Below are 19,867 nucleotides of genomic sequence, written 5' to 3'. Positions count from 1 at the left end.
ACTGACCTCCATCAAACAGAGCCAGGGCGGCCAGCACCAGGAAAGGAGAGCTCTTCCCCACAAACTCATACATGACACTCCCAAAAGGGGGCCCCACTGCCAAGGAAGAAGGACACACTTGTGAAAACTCTGACAGAACAAAACCCCTGCTAGCATTTGGGCACCCTGCTACGGGCACACAGCGACCAAAAATCCAGTTTGAAAATCCCACAAAGATCATTGATCATGGCAATAACCATATTCTCCATCCCCAAAAACACTGTGCAGTGTAAACAAATCCCAAACATCTCAGAGATTACTGCCTGACATGTGAATCCACACAGGGAATGCCTGCTGTGGGAAAAGCTGTTCCTCACATGCACCATGAATCCACTCTGGAGACTGCACAATACCACAACACCCAGAGAGCCCCTTCTGCTGCTGCCAGAGGGCCCAAGAAAAAGCTCTGGGATGGCTGGGGGATGGCTCCTTCTGCCAGCAGAGCCTCCAGCTCACTGACCTAATACTCCCATAGCCAGGCCTCCAAGTGCAATTCCCATCGCGTTGCCTCTCTCTTCATCATCCGTGTAAACAGTGGCAAGCAATCCCATCCCTACAGTTACAAATAAATAAATAAATAAAGATGCATAAGAAAATAAATAAATAAAATAAATAAATAAAGAGACATAAGAAAAAAGCACAGCACAAAATTAGGCATCTGTGTGGTACAGTTTATGGCCATCATTTGCCACACCTACTAAACATTATACAGAAATAACCAAGTGTTTGGGGTTTTGTTTTTTGTGTGTGTATATATATGTATGTATGTATGTACATATATTCCCTCCCCATAGAATCAACTTCCAAGCAAAAATGGTTCTGGCAGTACTGATGGTCCCAGAGTTCTATTGTGCAGTATTAGTCAGGTAATTTAGTGATGCCCTTATTTGTTAGATTCTTTATTCATCTCTTTCTCACAGAGCTTTTTGATGATGCTTTCCAATGAGCAGAATCAAAGCTTTTGACAAGTATTCACCATCATTTATTCATACTCAGAGTGCACAAAGGTCTGGTGACCACTTAGCTCCAATTGTGGACAGTGCTCTGGGCAGGAGGTATTATGCAGAGCTGATTGCTTTGTAAATGAGTATTTCAAGTTCAGCACAAAAAAATTAAAGGATCCTTTTGACCTTTATCTTCACATGCCTTATTTCTGCACTTGATGATGAGCCTTCATTTCACAAAAGGAAACATGAAGCCTAATTTGCTTGTCTTTTTGTGGAGCACTCAGACACTGCAGATGTAAATGCTGCAGAAGAGTCCTTATAGAAATTAATAATTCTGTTTTCAAATCAACATTTACATAGGACTCAATAAATAAGTTCTGCAGCTACACAGAGAAGGAAAACAATACATTGCATGGTTGGTCACTCAGTAAATACCATCCATCACCAAAAGAGCAGAGGTCCTGAGTGGATTACCATGTTTATTGAAAAGAGTGGATGACATCAAATTGTTTGCATGAACAGCTGGAGAGCTGCATTAGAATTCACCATGAATGTGGGATTTGGGGAAATATTCTGGAAGAAAAGAGGGAGGGGGAAATGCAAAGACAATAACACAAAGTTCTAGGACATAGATTCAGATCTGTGTGTTCTATCACACATAGATAGGAATGACTGCAGACACAAATGCAGGGGAGGAAATGACTGCCAGCAATGGCTCACAAAATTTCCTTGGCTGTGAGACACAGGGTGAGACTCTCACTGCTGCTGGCCCTGTAAGGAGCCAGAGCTTCTCCCCAGAGCTGGGTCTGGCTCTGGTGCAGCTCAGGGAGAAATCTGGGGCTGCTTGGAGACCCTGCAGAGAATGGCAATGAGAGTGAGCAAGGGCTCAGAATAACAGCTGTGAGAGACAACTGCAGGAGTTCCAGTTTAAAAGCAGAGAGGGTAAAACTGATGTGAGAGGTGATAACAGCCTTGCAATACAAAAGAGAGCCAGGAAGATAAAGAAAGGAAGCTGATCTTTGTGTTCTCTGCAGGATGGCAAGCAGAAATAAGCTCACATGGCAGTAAAGAGCCTTTAGATGAGACATCAGGAACAAAACCTTCCTGACCATGAAGGTATTTAAGCACTGAGCTGGATGCTGAGGGCAGTTCTGGAGGCTTCTGAGGTCAGGCCTGTCAAGTGTGCATGAGGAATGACAGATATTAAGTTGATCCTGCCTTCAGGAAAGGGTGGACTAGATGGTCCCTTGGCCTTTTCTGCTCTTTTGTGTTCATTGGCTGAGAAAAAAGAAATCTTGTGCTCACCTAAGAGCCCATAGCTCAAGGTGCCCCCTTGCACAGGGACTGAGTTACAGCTGAACAATAATTTCATTCTGGCATGTCTTCCCTTGGGAAAGCTTGACTTGCAGCCCTAGCTGATGTCAGTTCCTGCCATTGCAGGAAATTTTTCCAAGATTGGAATATTCAGCATGAACAATTTTCTCAAGCCTCAGCCTCAAGAATGCTCAAATAATTTGGGCTGAAAACCCATACTCCATTCTACCTACTCATTTAAAAATGAGACACTTTTTTTGGAACTCTGGTACCTAAACTGGCAGCCAGCATGGTAAGCCCTTGAAAACGACATTTTATAACAGAAATTTCCATAACAGACAGAGCTGCTGTTCTAACTGTAATAAGTACCAACATAAGTTCCCAGTGACCTTTAAAAGGGCTAAAAATGAATTTAAAATGTTGAAGACACAGGTGCAGAAATCCCAGGGAGAGTGCAGTTCATTTAGTGCTCTACCTTACTGCAACCCAAATACCAAGGAAGTCTTAAAAGACATTTGCTTTTGAGCTACTTTATATAAAATACACAGAAAAACAAAAAAAGAAATTGATTCAACTGAATACTTTTGTATTAATTATTGAATGTGCTGATGAAATTAAATTAAAAAAAAGACTGAAAGTAATCTGCATTTTTCTCTATCATCTCTTACCTGCCACAGAAGAACAAGAGGAACCCACTCCTTGCAGGGACCTGGCAATAAATAGTAGTGCATAGCTCCCAGAGAAGGCAAACACTGCAGGAAAAAAAATAAAAAACAGAGGTAATTTTTAAAATTAGGTTAACTATAACTAGGTTAAAAAGTTAGATTTCTTGAAACTATCACAAAAACTTCCTACAATTCAGTCAAGTGTTTACAGTGACTTGTGCCACTTTCAATGCTAACTGCATTATTTTCCCTTATTGCATTTAGATGTGTCAGTGTTGAATTGCTCCCAGGTGTCTAAGCCTCCAGGTAACACAGAATGCAAGAGCCCAAGCAGTTTTAACTAATTACTCAGGATTTGATTACATCTGCTCTGGTTCAGCTGCACACAAGAGGAGTAATAAGAGTTTTCTTCCCAGCCTCACCTCTCCAGTCTGGAGCTCCAGGCACTGGGGAAGGCAGCTGTAACAACACTCACCCATGCTTCCTCCAGTAATGAGGGCGTGGAGAGAGGTTTTCCCCTGGTGCTGCCAGATGTGTGCAGCACAGCTGGCTGAAGGTGCAGGGAAGCCAGATCCCCCCCCCTCAACCTTCAGCAAGTTCCTCTCCTGCACTGGCAGGGAAACTGCACCAGAGGATGAGCCACTCTCTATTTCCCCAGGAGATTTAACCCCAGGGTTCACCTCAGGCACTCCCTGCCCTTTGGGACAGGGCCCCTGGATGCTGCACTCAGCCTGGAAGAATTGCTCTGTTAGACAAGCAAGTTAGGATGAAGAACTGTGAAAATAATTGTCTGTTTCCAGGTATTTTGCCAACATTCCCCACCCACAGCGCTGGAAAACAGAAGTTTCTCAGAAACCCAACCACATCCCTGCTTGTAGAGCCCATGTCATTGTCATTGTCAGTGTCATTACATCTACAGTGAGTTTATAAAGCTTTTTTTTCAGCTCCCATCTCTTGGCCACTTAGGAATTTTGCTGGGCAGGTTATAGCTGCAGGAAGGTGTCATGCACCAGCTAAACATGGGATCCACGTGCACTCCTCCCACCTGCCCTGTGGTTGTGCCTCTTGGGGCTTTTCACCACATTTTACAAAAATCCCTACTGTGTGGACACATAAAAATAAAGGGAAAAAGGATTTCAGCAGATCAGCAGCCCTCTCCTCTGCCATGAGTTAGGCTCCCTTCTCTTATCTACATCCCAACCAGAATTTATCTAACATGTTCCTAAACCACTGAATTGTCAGTGCCTCTAAGACCAGGTCCTCTTCTCTAGTACTTCAGTCCCCTTGATGATACAGTTTTAGGATCATAGAATCACAGGATGTTTGGGGTTAGAAGAGACCTGAAAGATCACCTGGCTCAGTCCCCTGCCATGGCAGGGACACTTTCCCCTTGACCAGGCTGCTCCAGCCCTGTCCAACCTGGCCTTGAGCACTTCCAGGGATGTGCCATCCACATCCCCTCTGGGAAACCTCTCATTATTCTTTCTTTTATGTACAGAGGACCTGGAAAACTGTTTGTCCCCTTCCTTTTTTTGTCACAGGCTGTAATACATCTTACATCTCCCTTCTGAGGCAAAACCAGTTCTTTCACTGATCCTCACAGGCTTCTAATGAACCTTGATGTCCTCTGTACTCTTTCTGTCTGGGCCATAGCTTTAAATGTCAGGCCAAAGCCAAACACAAACCAGCAGCTGAAGCCTTATCAATGCCATTAGAGCAGGCACATTATCTCAGCTGACTGGCAGGCTGTGCTGCTGTTTGCACATCCCACAGAGATGTTTAGCAACACTGTGAACCTGTTGACTCATACCCTGCTCATGAGCCACTGCAGCCTCACAATCTTTCTGATAAGCCCCCATGGTATCTGCCTGGCCAGGGCCTTGCAAGACAGCTCTCCCTTGGCTGTTCACAACTGTCTGAGCACTGCTCCTGATCAGAAAAACCTGAAAGGCTCAGCTAAGGAAGAGACCTGCTGAGGTGGGATGAAGGGTTGTGATCCCTCAGATCAAGTTCCCTTGTTCAATCTCATCAATGTGGAGCTGACCCAAATTTTCCCTCAAATTTTCCCTCAAATTTTCCTTGGGAATTAGTCCCCAGACATCAACTAGAAGAATTCCTAGTGATAATTATTATGGACCATTCATTTAAAAGTTGTGCCTGGGCCAGACCAAGTAAGATGTGACACTTACTGATTGTTGAAACAAACATGATGCAGAAGCCAGCAAACAGTGGGATCTGGTAGCCTATTCTGGAAAACAAAATGAATATTCACATTTCTGGGGTTTTGAGTTAGTCTTACACGAGTTCACACACCACACAAACCCAACCTGTAGTTTCTTGGCAGGCTTTGAACTGTTTATTGTGGACCACATGGTCATATATTTCCACATCACAAACCTCTTTTCATCTGACACAGCAGGCTTTTTATCTGAAATCCCTGGAAAAAATCCTTCTCATGATTGCCCTGATTGCCCTGTTCTCATTCTGCCTTAGTTGTTCCCAATAAAACCCCTCTGGGGCTCCATGAGGTTGCCAAAGATATGCCAAGGGAAGATTTTCCTGAGTGTGCTGAATTTTGAAATACCCCAGTGGTGTTTCAGTGCTCATCTGTTTCCATCCTCATCAGACAATGATTATAATGAGACATAGTCAAGCCAATGGCTTTTTTACTGGAAAAATTTGTCATCAGCTTTTCTGGGAGTTTTGCCTCAGGAGCACTGGAAGTGTCCCAAAGAGCCTGAGAATAATACTTCTGCTTTCCATGGGTTTAGGAGTAGAAATGGAGCTGATCAAAGCTTTCTTCATCAGCCCATTTCTTCATTAGGACTCCAAACAGCCTGTAGAAATGCCTGGTTGCTCCAAGTATTTTCAAGTTTCCAGGAAATAAAGAACTCCCTGGCTGGGAAGCAATTATATTTTTTGAGCAGATAAAACTGAAAATTCAACCACCAAAAAAAATCACAATATATTGTTTTTCACACCAATAAAAATCTACCCTAGAGTCCAAACCTAGGTAGCTCTGAAGACAGTGTGCACGTTCTATCCAGCACACTTTGTTCACAGCTTCATTTCTTGTAGGATTGTGCATCTCAAATGTATTTGCCTGGACATTATTTAATGGCCAAATTCAGGAGTACTTTCAAAGGATTTCAGTTTGCAATGATTTGACAGTGTTGCACATTTAAATGGGCAGCATTGGCTAAAGCAGGTCAATCAAATAATGGAAGGGTCAAAAATGGCCCTTTAAATGACAGCAGTCATGACATAGACAAACCAAAATAATTATTCTCAGCTTTGTTTTTGTATTAATATTTTTATACAGTCAAGAACCTTTGATAATGGAAAACTCCCTCGAGTGCAGAGCTCAATGTTCGTTGTTTGTCTCATTCTTGTGAATGAAATAAATTGAGCTTTCACGTGGTATTTTGCCTTAAATCACCACTGCATTAAAATATGATAAAAACATATTATAAAACATATTAACATAGATTCTCCTAGTTGAAATCTGTAAGTGGGTGTTGTAAATATCCAGCAGAGCCTGGTCACTCATGGGCTACTCACCTGAACTGGTGTCTCCAAAGCAAATTAAATCCCTGTCACAGACTTCCCCTGTGGCCTTAGGATAATAACTTTAATCTCCCAGCACCTTCACACATGATATATAAAAGAGTAATACTCTTTTTGTCTGCTTTATTTAAAGTGAATGATGTTTTTCTAAGCCAGCCTTTCCCTTGCAGTGTGTGTAATAGTTATTACATGATGGGATGCTGGTCTCCACTGGTGTTTCTATGTACATGAGGAAATAAAAAATTACCTCTTGCCAAATTCTTACCTGCCTCAGAGCTGAAGTGAGCACTTCCCAGTGGGCTCAGGTAGAACAGGCCACAGAGAGTTTGATCACAATTGCTCTGATTTTGAGTTTTTCAATTAAATAAAGCACTGAGAGGAGTGCAGACAAAAAAAAAGTAAATAAACCCTGTGGGTATGGCTACTGCTGGTGGTGGGCATTGTCAGCTTTTTCTGGAGTGTGAAAACAGAAGGTGAATGTCTTTATGCCTTTTCCCACTGCAAAGTAAAGTAGGGCTGGGTCTGTCAGGGCCATCCCAGATGTATCTAGGATGGAAACTGTGAGGGAGAATTCTGATTTCAGTACAGGAATCAAGCAATTCATAGACTGGACACGGGGCCTGTGAGATAGCAGTTTGCTTCTGCTACAAGTACATTGAAATGATGTTCAGTTACTGCATGAAGAGAAATGCCATCCAAATTGGCTCCCACATTCACATTTCCATCATTGCATCAGAGACATGAGCTGGGAGATCTTCCACAAACATTCACAAATTAAGCACAGAGCAGTGCTGTCATACTAAATAAAGGAGATTTCAGCTCTTCCAATGGGCTTCCTGCATCTGGGAACTTTCTGGTGGTTGAAGGCAGGAAGAAAACAAACATTTTGGAAGCCACTTCTAATGCTCAGTGTAATACTGCTCAAGCGTTGTTCTTAATTTTTGCAGTTGCAGATCTTATTCTTCCTTTTCCTTGGACAAACAGGGCCACAGCAAGGTGGAAAGTGACAAATAGCAGAGGGTGGGAGTTGAGCAAGTCCTTATAATACTCTGGAACTATAATATTGCTCAGAGCATCCCCCAAAATGTGGAGACGCACAATTCTGGAGTGCATGGAATTGCTGAACCCCTAGAAGCCATGCTTGGGCGTTCTCAGGGGACAGTCCTGCCCACATCCAGCTGACATTTCCTTAGATATGCAGAATGTCCTTTCCTGGGCAGTCCCAACACACCCTGCCTCTCAGCAAACCCTGAAACAGCAGCCCTAATTAACAGGCAATTGTGCTGCCACAAATGTCCAACCTGCAGCTGCACTCCCTGGTCTGTTCTACAGGTGTTGAGAGCACACACTGGGAGCTTGTGCTGAACAAGTGCACTATAAATAATCATGAAAAGGAGAGGCACCACCTGCAGCAGCCAATTCAGTGATTCTGCCCCTTGGTCCTGGGCCATTCACGTGAAAAGTGAATATGCAGTTTTTCCTCAGCCATGACACAGCACCCTCCACCACAATTACCTCTGCATTTTGTTCCTCTGCATGTATGCAGCACCAGAGAATATTACAGCCTGTCCTCTCTCTTATCTTTTCTTGTTACTACAGCTAAACATATAATTTTCTTGGGCACTCCTTTCAAAACCCTCCAAGCAATTCTGAAGCAGAGTCCAGCATGTCTCACCAAGGCTACTTGCAGCTAAAAGTGCTTATTACAAGTATTTGTGATCTCTGGAAAAGTCTGAGTCACTGGTTGAAGGAGGGAAAGGAAAGGCTGCCACTGCTGGAGAATGATGCCCAGATGAACTCCATTTCAGTCCCTGTGGCTCCAGATTGTAGGGCTCTCAGGAAATGATTTATGCCCATTAACAAGATTACTCCAGACTAAGACAACAGACTGTTGGTCCTGTGCAACAGCACAATAAAGGTTACATTGACCAGGTGAGCAGCTGTGGATTATTAGAGCCTAATTACCAATTAGAGTGCTGCAAATCCACTGGTTCCAACCTTGCTGCCACACAGCTCCATGTGAGCACTCCTGGCTGGCTCTGTCCTGGCTGGAACTCTGGCTCTCTTCTTCCCTGCCAGGGAAGACTGGGGAGGATTTATGGCAAGAATATGTTCCTTGAGGTTCTGAACCACTGAATATGTGTGGAGTTCAAAAGGAACATGTAGGGTCAGCAGGGACACAGGTGTGTGGTCCCTGTGCTGGAGCACGGGGGAGGCAGAGGGACAGAGTGACCTGGACAGACAGAACAGGTCACTTCAACCTCTGCCAAAACCTGAAAGGAAAGCTCTCACAGGAACTGAACTGTAAAAATGCAGCTACAAATGTTATTTATTCCCCTGCTTTCTTCTCTGTGTGTGTCTTGAGCATGAACACATTTTGGTCCTAGCTACTCTCTCTCTCTCATGCTAAGGAGTTCAAAGCTGTAGCAAGGATGGTGATGATGAAAATAGCTAATAATTTTTAATGTTTTTTGAGGCTGATATGAATAAAGACAAGGTTAAAACTACAAATTTTTTTTCAGACTAATGAATAAAAGAAGGGGACACACCTGGCAGAGGCACTGACTGCCTCTGGTGGTTGAGGGGCTGGCACAGCTGGGCTCACAGCCTGGTGCTCAGAGCTTGCTGAGAGACTGATAAAAGCAATGGAATGAATCAGAGAACCACAGAATGGCTTGGGCTGGAAGGGAACTTGGACCCCATCTCCTTCCAACCCCCTGCCATGGGCAGGGACACCTTCCACTGGACCAGGGTGCTCAGAGTCCCATCCAACCTGGCCTTGGGTACTCCAGGGATCCAGGGGCAGCCCCAGATGCTCTGGGCACCTGTGCCAGTGCAGCTGGATACAGCAGGTGGTTACAAAGGCAGCCTTTGCCCACTCTCTTCACAGGGCAGCTTCAGGCAGAGCTTTCAGTCTGCCCCTGCCAGTGCCTCCTCCTCACAGAGCCCTGTGTCAGGTGCTGTGCTTTGTGGATAGCTTCTCACAAATGTCACCACCAGGAAAAACATAATAATGTGCTTCTGACCCACAAAATCTTATCAGCTCTGCCCTGAAAGCGTGCCAGGGTGGGAAGTAAACTGTTCACTTCCTATGGCAAAGCCATCACTGGTGTTTGCTCTGCCAGGACTTTGTTAGGGCAGAAGGAACTTGTATTGTTTCAGGAACTGCAAACCTGTTCTCTGAGCCAGGTGTGTCTGGTGTTCCATGAAAAGAGCTGGGCTTTAAATAAGAAATGGTTTTTGCAGAGCATACTCCTTGAATGAAACCAATTCTGAAATTTGTTTTTGAAAATTTAAACTTTCAGTAATTATAAAAAAAGGAAAACAAGCTCCAAAACATTCAGAAACCTTCAAAAAAGCTAAAACATAGTGATTATTTGCACAGACTGATATGAGTAGAACATCCTGTTGCTGGCTGTACAAAGTCAAAGCCAGTGCCCGGTGAAAACCAGCACTTGACCAAAACTCTAAACCCCTCTAGAACAGCTACATTTGATTGAAAAATAAAAATCCCTGTACACAGTGTGCTACTCATTTGAAAAAGAAACTTACTGGGCATCTTAACCAACTTGAACACAGATCTTGAAACAAGCAATCATTTCTCCTTAAGCTTTGATATTTTGCTGGAATTTTATAGAAGTAATAAAGGCAAAAACTTTGACAGTAACCAAACAGCTTATCAGTGGTAAGGAAGAGCCTTTCTATTGATAACCCAGATATTTTCTGTTTGATTTATACAATCACACATTCTAGCTGATCATATACATTATTATTATTAGAAATTGTCAGCTTAAGAGGGGGAGGGTACCCGATAACTTCTACAGTTAATTGATAAATGTGCTAACTGATATTTCCCACTAAACATTTCTCAGAACCAAGGCAGATACCAGTACCAAGATACAAATAATGCATGGAAGAAAACCAGTGAACCCAAAATTTAATTTAGGGCCACTTTGCCATTAAGGCACTCACTTCAGCTGTATGAGGGAAAAGTTTGTCCTGTGGGATGATGGGATGAAGAGCTCCTTGTTTTTCCTTCTCCCACTCCTGTGAGCAAACCTGCCCCTGTGCCCCAGGCAAAATCCTGGGGGATGTTTCCAGGAGGAAACCTCAGCTCCCAGCACTAAAGCTCACTCTGGTGTGGTGCCAGCCCTGCCCCTAACAGGAAAGGGAGATGCTCCAGGAACACCTCCTGCCTCATGGCCAAAGCAGGGATGCATCACACACATCCCAGGAGCTGGCTCCAGGGCACAGGTGTGACCACACAGCTTTCTCCTCATTTGGCAGGCTCTGGAAATGATGGTGCTAACACAAAACCAGCAAATATCAATAGGGCAACCATGTAGGCAGCTAGGAAGAACTAGAAGCACATCCAAAGAATTATTATAAAAACATCATTTGATGTTTTGTTACTTTACCTGCAGAGGAGCTATGGCATCCTCACTAAACAACGTGGGTAAGAAAAATCCTTCTCAATTTGCAGCAGTATTTGTGCAAAAGTAATTTTGTGGTGGTGTACTTATATCTGTGTAGGTGATATGTATTGGTGGTAAGGGGAAATGAGAGAGAAATGAAACTGTCTCTCTCATTTAAAGCTTTTGTGTTTAGATCAGTTCCAAAGACCAAGCACAGATTTTGAATACATAACACTGTGAGTCCAAAAATGCTGCTTAGCTCTCAGCTGGATACTTTTTATCTTTTTATGAGATTGAAAAGAAACACTGAGACTATATATATATATATATATATATAAAATATATATTAGGTTTAATAGCATATATATATACACTGTATGCATATATAATGTATGTATATACACACTATAAATATATATATATACCCTAAATATATATATATAGTGTATATACATATATATATATATATATATACACACACACACACACAATAAAACCTAAACAAGGTAGTTTTGGCTTCAAAACCTGAAATATCTGTCATTGGAGTGTGTTGGTTGTTTTAAACATTGCCACCTATGATGGACCTTGACTGTTTAAACAAAAGTGTTCTACAAGTACAAATTTCTGCTGCATTTTCTGAAAGGAATAATTCTCTATGAAAACAGCTTACGTATGAAATATGCAGATCATATGTACACTAAATACAGTTTGGAGATTATTTCCTGCAGAGATTGATCTCATAGTCTGTTTGGGAGGACTGAAGCTGCTTCTGTGGGGAGTAGTTACACAAAATGCTAACAGTGAAATGAAATTTATTATTAACATCAAAAATTTAAATGGTATTATATATACTTTTTAATCTTCATGTTAACATCACCAGTACTTGGATTTGGAAAGGGGCTTTAAAAGCTTGATCCTAGCTCAAATAAATTTTCTATGAAGTCCCATTTAAACATATTTGGTTCAAGACATCATGTATTTGCAAGAATTTAGAGGGAGCAATTAGGAGAGTCATGGGCAGAGTCATGTACTGATGGGAATGTGGGACCCACTGACCCTGGTGATGACATGGCATCAGCAAAGTTGGACATTTGTTCACTTTTCCCTGAAGTCCACAAAAATTTCCCACTGATTCTCTCCTCAGACAACTCCAAACCACCACACAGGAAGGGCTGCTCATCTCAGTGACAGCAGGGAAGGGGTCTGAGCCCTGCCTACAGTTTCAATATCATCTTTGCCTAATGTGGATGCCACAGGAATATTGACAATTCACAATCTTCGTGAATTGCATTGTCTTTTGGCCTCCTATAACTATATGGGAGATATTTCAACAGAATCACAGAATAAAGAGGTTGGAAGAGACCTCTGAGATCATCGAGTCCAACCCATGCACGAACACCTCAACCAGACTTTATCACCAAGTGCCGTGTCCAGGCTTTTTTTAAACACATCCAGAGATGGTGACTCTACCACCTCCCTGGGAAGAGCATTCCAGTACTTTATTATTCTTTTGGTGAAAATTTTTTTCCTAATATCCAACCTGTTCCTTCCCTGATGTAGCTGAAGGCTGTGTCCTCTGGTTCTGCCAGTGCTGCCTGGTAGAAGAGACCAACCCCACCTGTCTGCAACCTCCCTTCAGGAAAGTGTAGAGAGCAATGAGGTCACCTTTGAGCCTCCTCTTCTCCAGGCCAAACACCCCCAGTTCCTTCAAACATTCCTTACAGGGCTTGAGTTCCAAGCCCCTCACCAGCCTTGTTGCTCTCCTTGGGATGCCCTCAAGCATCTCAACATCCTTCCTAAACTGCAAACACCATCTTAGCAAAAGTTTCTATAAAAACCCAAGGTCTCAGGAGCTGGGGGAAAAGTGTGAGATACTAATGGCTGATGTGCAGCTATTTTGGAGAGGGTGTAAGCGTTTAGAAGTGTTCACCAAATGTATTTCACTAAAATATTCCTCCAGAAGGCAGCAATCCAGGGAGAATTAAGAATAACCTGTTTGAAACACCAGTCTGGGCTAAAACACAAGTGTGGGATGGAGCAGCAGCAATGCCATACCTGTTTGTCAGGGGCCCTATGAAGGGGTTGGTCATCAGCTGCACTGTTGCTTTTGAAGCAAACAAGAGGCCGACCCTGACGTTCTCATTCAGCAGCTCCTTGTCATCCTTGGGGCAGTCAGAGGGAGAGGGAGTCACCCTGACAACCATTGGTTCTGTCTGGGTCTGATGCAGCTCTGCAGGCTCTGTCTTGTCAGATTCATTTCCAGTGAGCATGGTGGAATTGTCGTAGTAGGAGAAGATGCTCTGGAAATTGTCCATGGTTGCTGAGGGGACGTTGGGTTTAGCAGTCTGGATTTCTGTGGCATTTTTCTGGTGTTCGATGCTGTAAAGGTAACTGGGAATTATTGGCACTGGAAAAACAAATAGAATACATTGGCATCTTACTGTCAGGTTATTTGGAAGTGGAATCACCAAGCTGCTTGCTGTGCCATTGATCAGGAAACACAAGGCTTTCCTACAGGGCACGTTCAGAAACACAGAATTGAAAGAGAAAGTTGCTCGTGGGAAAAAACACACCCGTAACTCAGAAGTGCCGTTTAAAACAAAAAGTTCATTTACACTGATCTTTATTTTTTGCCAGTTTTCATAAGATTTCCATAAGGTTTTCTATAGATACATCATTAAGCAAAATATCAAAAGTATCAAAACCCATGCCTGAAGCCCCTTTGTTGCACGTGGCTGCACAAGTCCTTTTATTAGGCTGTGGAAGCATGAATAATGAGAAGAGCATTGGAATTATTATTAAACCAAAATATAAAAAATGCTATATAAAACATTTCTAAAATAAACCACCAAAATATTGATAAGTACCAGGCATAAGAAGGAAAAAAAGTAATAGACCTATATCAAGGAATCAGAAATAATATGTTGATATTTGCATGTCCTATTATTTTAAAATTTACATTGAAAAGATCATCTAAAAGGAACCATGTTTACATGTTTTAAGATCTTGGCTGCAATTTAATTGCTTTTATGTGTATCTCAGACATTAGTATTTCAGAGTTTGTAAAAACAGATGTCAGGTTCATTCATTTTAATTCAAGTGACAGAATCACCCTTTCCCATCTTGCATTTCATCCTGAAAAAAGCCCAGCCTCTCAAATCTGCAAACTATAATAATTTCTAGGGCCTCTAGCATACATATTACTAAACAAGCAATTAAATATTACTAATGTTATAAGGCAAAAGAATAATGTAAAAGAATTCCAAAATCAACTTGCTAAAAATATATTTTTTTTAACTAAGGTCTACCTTGTGCCATCAACTTTTAGCTGAAACCCCTTCAAGAAATTCAGGAGTCAGATTCAGAAGTTGAGTCTGAAGCATCACCTGAGAGCTGGCTCAGCACAGACCAAGTCACTTCCAGGAGAACCATGAGCATTCAGGTGTGTTTTGTGTGCACATCCATGAGCATCTGGTTTCTCTGGACTAGATTCTTTTATTTCACATAAACATTTGAATATGAGGAGTTCTAAGTCTACCAGTAAAAAATATTCAATTGTTTTATTTGAGTAGATTTCTGAATCTTGATACTGTGCCACTGAAGCCATTAAAAGTTGGATCTTAGACTTTGATCGAAACTTTTATTATTTTATTAAACTAACTCATGGAAGTGCTTTTCTTAAAAGTGACTTAGATAGTTTTCTTATTAACCTATCATTTTAAGAGCAATGTGGGGGAAACAGAACTATCACAAGGAAACAGGCATCTCCAATGTTATCTAGCCTGTTGTTTCAGTTGCATGACCACAGGAGAAAAAATGATGAGCTAAAAATACTGTTATCTGCTGTTCTACAAAGTATTAGTGGCGTTTAGCAGGGAAAAGGAAAAAAAGAGAAAATAAAAAGAGAAAAAAAAAGGAGTTATTAAGACCTTTTTATACCATTCCTTATCTTGCCATTAACATGGAAATAAAGCAAGACTTTGATGTCCACGGCGGCGCGTTTGCAATGCCTGCAATATAATTCACGGTTAAAAACAAAATTAATCAGTATTTGAAAATGTTGGGTTTGAGAGCATTAATCGGGCATTCAGGCAGCGCATCTGCAGAAGCCGGGGGAGGGAAAGCAGCCCGAGCCCGTTTCACCTACCGACCACGGTGAGCAGCATGTTGTCCAGCAGCAGCGCGATGAAGACGATGAGCAGGATGAGTTTGCGGGACTGGCGGCTCTCCCGCAGCCAGCGGAGCAGCCCGAGCTCGCCCCAAGCCATGCTCCGGCCCGGCTGCGGACACACGGGGACCGGCGGGGCCCGGGGACCGGCGGGGACCGGCGGGGACAGGCGGGGACCGGACGGGGACCGGCGGCAGCCGCGCTCCTGCAGCCGCGCTCCGCGCTGCGCTCCCGGCGCGACCCCGGCGCTGCTCGGCGGGAGCGGGAGAGGAGGAGCGGCAGCAGCAGCCGGAGGAGGAGGAGGAGGAGGAGGAGGAGAGGGGCGGCTCCTCTGGTCCCCGTGAGAGCCTGGGGAGCGCTGGCCAGCGGTGCGGGGCACGGTGGGATTCTGCCCTCCTCTCTGTGTGCCCCCAGCCCAGGCAGGGATGCTCCGGGACGGCCGGGGCGGGGCCGCGCCGGAACCTCTGGGTGCCCAGCGAACCTCTGTGTCCAATGGGAAGTGCCAGAGCCTCTGGGTGCCCAGAGGGATGTGCCAGAACTTCTGGGTGCCCAGCGAACCTCTGTGTCCAATGGGATGTGCCAGAGCCTCTGGGTGCCCAGAGGGATGTGCCAGAACCTCTGTGTGCCCAGCAAACCTCTGTGCCCAATGGGATGTGCCAGAACCTCTGTGTGCCCAGCAAACCTCTGTGCCCAATGGGATGTGCCAGAACCCCTGTGTGCCCAGTGAAACCTGTGTGCCCAGCAAAGTCACTGCTCAGATTTTGTGCTCAGACACCAGAGCACGTCAGTGCTGCCTTTGGCGAGCCACGAGGAACAACTGCCTAATATTAGGAATTTCACACAATCATAGAATATGAGAAGGGACCCACCAGGATCATCGAGTCCAGCTCCCAGCCTGTGCAGGACACCCCAAGAATCCCACTGTGTGCCCAAGAGCATTGGCCAAACATTTCCTGAACTCAGGCAGCCTCGGTGCTGTGCCCACTGTCCTGGGGAGCCTCAGTGCCCAACTGTTGCAGCAAGGTAGAAAAAAGGAAAAAAACAAAGAAAGGCTTCACAAAATCAAGGCTGCTCTCCTGGAAGCAGTGGCTGGCCTTGTCAAAGCCAGCATTTTGTGAGTTCTCATGTGAAAGCAATCCTGTTGTGAGCAATTTGTTAACATAACAAGCTGTTCCTGGAGAAAAAAATAACTTGCACCTGCATAAACTGTGTTACACAGTTAGATAGAAAAATGAAAATTATCTTTCACAAACAACTGTCCCTACAGGTAGACACCAAGAGTTTCAGTGCCCAATCAATGCAGAATAACAATTTGTTACTAACCAATAAAGGAAATTGGCAAGAAAGCTACCAACCAATTGGGGTCCCACACAAAGTATGCAAAACTGTGTAAAAAGGAGTTATGTGAATAAAGAATGACCTTTTTCCACCATGAAGAAAATGGAGTCCCGTGTGATTTATTCCCATACCCAACCACTGGACAAAAACTTCCTCTTAATACCCAACCTGAACCTTCCCTAACTCAACTTCATGCCTTTCCTTGAGTCCTGTGACTGATAATGAGAGGGAAGAGATCAGTATTTGCCCCTCAGCTTCCCCTCATGAGGTTATTAAAGACCACAATGAGGTCTCCTCTCAATTTTGTCTTCTCTTCATGGCACTCCAAGTGTTTGACTCAGCCTTATCAATTTCTTCCCAATTTATATTAAAAAAGATGTCAACCACATTGAACCGGCCAAGAACAATTCTAACAAAGGTTTCCACTTCTGTAAAGCTCTTGTCTTTCACATCACATAGCACACTACTTTGATTTAGTCACCAAATGCTGAACTTTGTGATCTTTCTTTGCTTCACAGAGCTTCACTTTTGGACAAACCAAAGAGAGAAGTCTCTTGAGGAGCTCAGTAGCCCCAGATCCAAATGTCCTGCTGAAGATAACGACATCATCACTGCACAGGTCATTTATTTCTGTAGCTGCATTGCCTGCAGTGCATTTTAATCTATTTAGTGGTTTCCATCTCCCATGTGTTGTGATTTCACTGCTGATGCAGGTTTCTTGGGAAAGTGCTCAAACTTCTGCTGGTGCCTCTGTGGCAGCAGCCTTTTCCTGTGCTGTAAACACCCAGATTGAGAACAGAAGACATTTACACTGGAGTTTTGCCAGTGTCAGTTATAATAAGAGATAAATGTTTATGATCTAAATTGCTCTCTTGGGTCTTAACCCATCTCTGATGAAGTTTAACAGGTCTCGGGAATGGGAATAAATTTTCAGGGCAGTGGGTTATTTGCTATACACAGATTTTTCAAAAAAGAGTGAAAAGTGGGAGAGGATCTGCTGACAGCTCAGCACTCTTTTGCTTGCACGCAGGTAGCTTTGATTTTATTTAAAACGTCCACCACATATTATTTCTATGCAGAACCTATTATGCCAGCACATGACAAATGTCACCCAAAGCTATTAATAGGTTATTGATTCTTGAATGATGGCTTATAATTGGTTTGGGATTGTTAACCTTTTTTAACCAGAAGCTTCAGGAGTTGGTCACATTCACATTTGAAGTTGAACTTCCAAAACAAGACTGCTGTATTCAGAGGAAATAGAAAAATACAATCAACTGGACTGAGGTGAGGAGAAACGTTTCTTCTTTCGAGTGTCAGATACTGAAGGCACTTGGTCAAAAAATGACATTATTTAGTTGACAGCTTGCACGGATAGCAGTAGGAGGAGGGCAGCACCAGCTCTGGTCAGCAGCAGGAGCAGCATTAATATGGAATGCACGTCAGTGGAGTGTCAATAGCAATATTCTACCAGGAAAATGTGGGCCTGGGTATTTTTTGTTCTCAACAGTTCACAGGAGAGAGAATCAACAGCAATGCTGTTGGTTCGTCACCTGTCAAAAAGCAGATGGGAAGAGAAATAAGAAGTTTTTCTAATCATTCCTAAAGAGGGACATGACTGTAGAAGTAATTTATTTCTATCTCTTGGCATCAATGTCATGACAGGGGGGACCTTCCCTTCCTCCTGCCTCCTCTCTCAGTCCTTTCTTCTGGCATTTTTCTCCTCCTCATCCCTGTCTTGCTGTGGTGCTACAACACACTGACAATATCTGCTCACTTTGCTGGAGTTTTAAATCACTCCCTTTGTCCTGGTTTCTCTTGCCTTCAGCTAATTGATTGTTTGATAAAACATGCTGAGATATAAATGCAGAATCATGCCTGTTCCATTAGCATGGGTAGACAGAAGAGCACTCAAAAACACCCATCTGCATGTGAAGATGCCTGTTGGTGCCTGGATGCTTTTGCTTTGCCCATCCAGCTGATGGAATTGTGGTTACCCAGGCAGGGAGCAGGGCAGAGCCTGCCAGGTTTGCTGCTCTGCAGGTGTGAACTGCATTCAGGCAAAAAATGATTCCCTCACTAATACCCCTTTGGCCTTAATCAGCCATCTCTGTACCTACTGAAGAACAAGCAGAAAAGGAATAGCCACAGCCAAATCAGCTGTTGATGATTAGAAGATTTTACTGCCCTGTAATTTCTAATTAAGATTGCTCAAAAAAGAGTGAAGAAAAGCCAGGGAGTTGTTTCTTCCTGTTGTTATTTTTGCTTTCAACAGAACAGTGGAGCAAAAATGCTCAAAAATGCTTTCATGCTTTGAAAAATGCTGGTCAGCTACATTTTATTTGCTTTGACTTCTTTAACTATACACATGCTTATTAGACCCATATTTAACAATGTGATCACTTTATTAATTTTAATAAGACATTAATATGAAATAAACTTCTAATAAGAACATTTTAAAATAAATAAACTCTGAAATTAGTTCCAAAAGCATATATTTATTTAGAAATAAACTTTTCAGGGCTTAGAAATACTTCCCATCCCTGGGAGTGTTCAAGGCCAGGTTGGATGGGGCTTGGAGCAATCTGGTCAAGTGGAATGAGATGATCTTTAAGACCCTTTCCAACCAAAAGCATTCTGTGATTCCATTGCAAGCACCAGGGAGAAGTGGAATTTTGCTCATTTGCCTACAGGTTCCTTAAATGTTGAAATTTAGGGAAAAGCCCTCGTGGTTCTCACAGTCCAGTCTGAGAAATGCACTACCTTGCTGACTCCTTTGGGAAAAGTAATCCCTTTTGAAGCTGTCTCTTTTTAAGATTTACATTTATTTTTAGTGCTTGGAGTTTTAATTTGCAATACTTCATAATTAACTCAGCTTTCTGTATGAATTAATCATTGGCAGCTATTGCTGCTGGGGAAAAATTCCTGCTATAAATAATTCTTACCATTTAAGTTGGAAGCCATACCTGGCAGCTTATGTTTTACTAATAGCAAGTAATACACTTAGCCAGCTTTTTCATCCTTTGCAGCCCTTCCCAGAGTTTTTTTCCCCCCTCTGTGCCCGACAGTCATGCTGCTAATTACTCTGCAGTGAGGCTGGGTGGTGGTGAGTTCCACTGAATAATGCATCTCCTCTTCTCCAGGCACAGAGGGTGTGCATTGTGTTTTAATCTGCAGAAATTATAACCTCCAGAAAGTGCACGTGTGAAAGTGGATTTCTACATATACAGACGTGAATGTGTATTTCTGTATACACAACTGCTCACTATGGCATGTAATGTTCAGAGGAGAGAGGAAAGAAAAGCAGAAATTTTGCTTTTAAGAGGATCACTGACCAATTCATCAATAATGCTAAACATTTAGTTGGCTGAACAGCTGTGTGTGTGATAAGCAGGTCTGACATGCTCTGAGGGG

At 43.1% G+C, this 19,867-nt stretch overlaps 1 protein-coding gene across 1 annotated transcript in view; it reads right to left on the bottom strand.

Annotated features, from left to right (window-relative positions):
• SLC18A2 (solute carrier family 18 member A2) overlaps positions 1-15,271 on the bottom strand; it is a 28,136-nt gene extending 12,865 nt beyond the window's left edge. Inside the window, exons 1-6 of the mRNA XM_036385193.1 lie at positions 15,095-15,271; positions 13,003-13,354; positions 5,155-5,213; positions 2,969-3,052; positions 500-592; positions 7-96 (exon numbers count right to left, since the gene is read on the bottom strand). Coding sequence (XP_036241086.1) covers positions 7-96; positions 500-592; positions 2,969-3,052; positions 5,155-5,213; positions 13,003-13,354; positions 15,095-15,215 — 799 coding nt within the window. The 5' untranslated portion in view covers positions 15,216-15,271. The remainder of the gene's footprint in view (positions 1-6; positions 97-499; positions 593-2,968; positions 3,053-5,154; positions 5,214-13,002; positions 13,355-15,094) is intronic.
• Positions 15,272-19,867: the final 4,596 nt, after the last annotated feature.

Source organism: Molothrus ater, chromosome 8 (assembly GCF_012460135.2).
Source record: "Molothrus ater isolate BHLD 08-10-18 breed brown headed cowbird chromosome 8, BPBGC_Mater_1.1, whole genome shotgun sequence".
In the NCBI taxonomy this organism is placed as follows: Eukaryota; Metazoa; Chordata; class Aves; order Passeriformes; family Icteridae; genus Molothrus; species Molothrus ater.
This window is presented reverse-complemented; position numbering and strand designations above follow the sequence as displayed.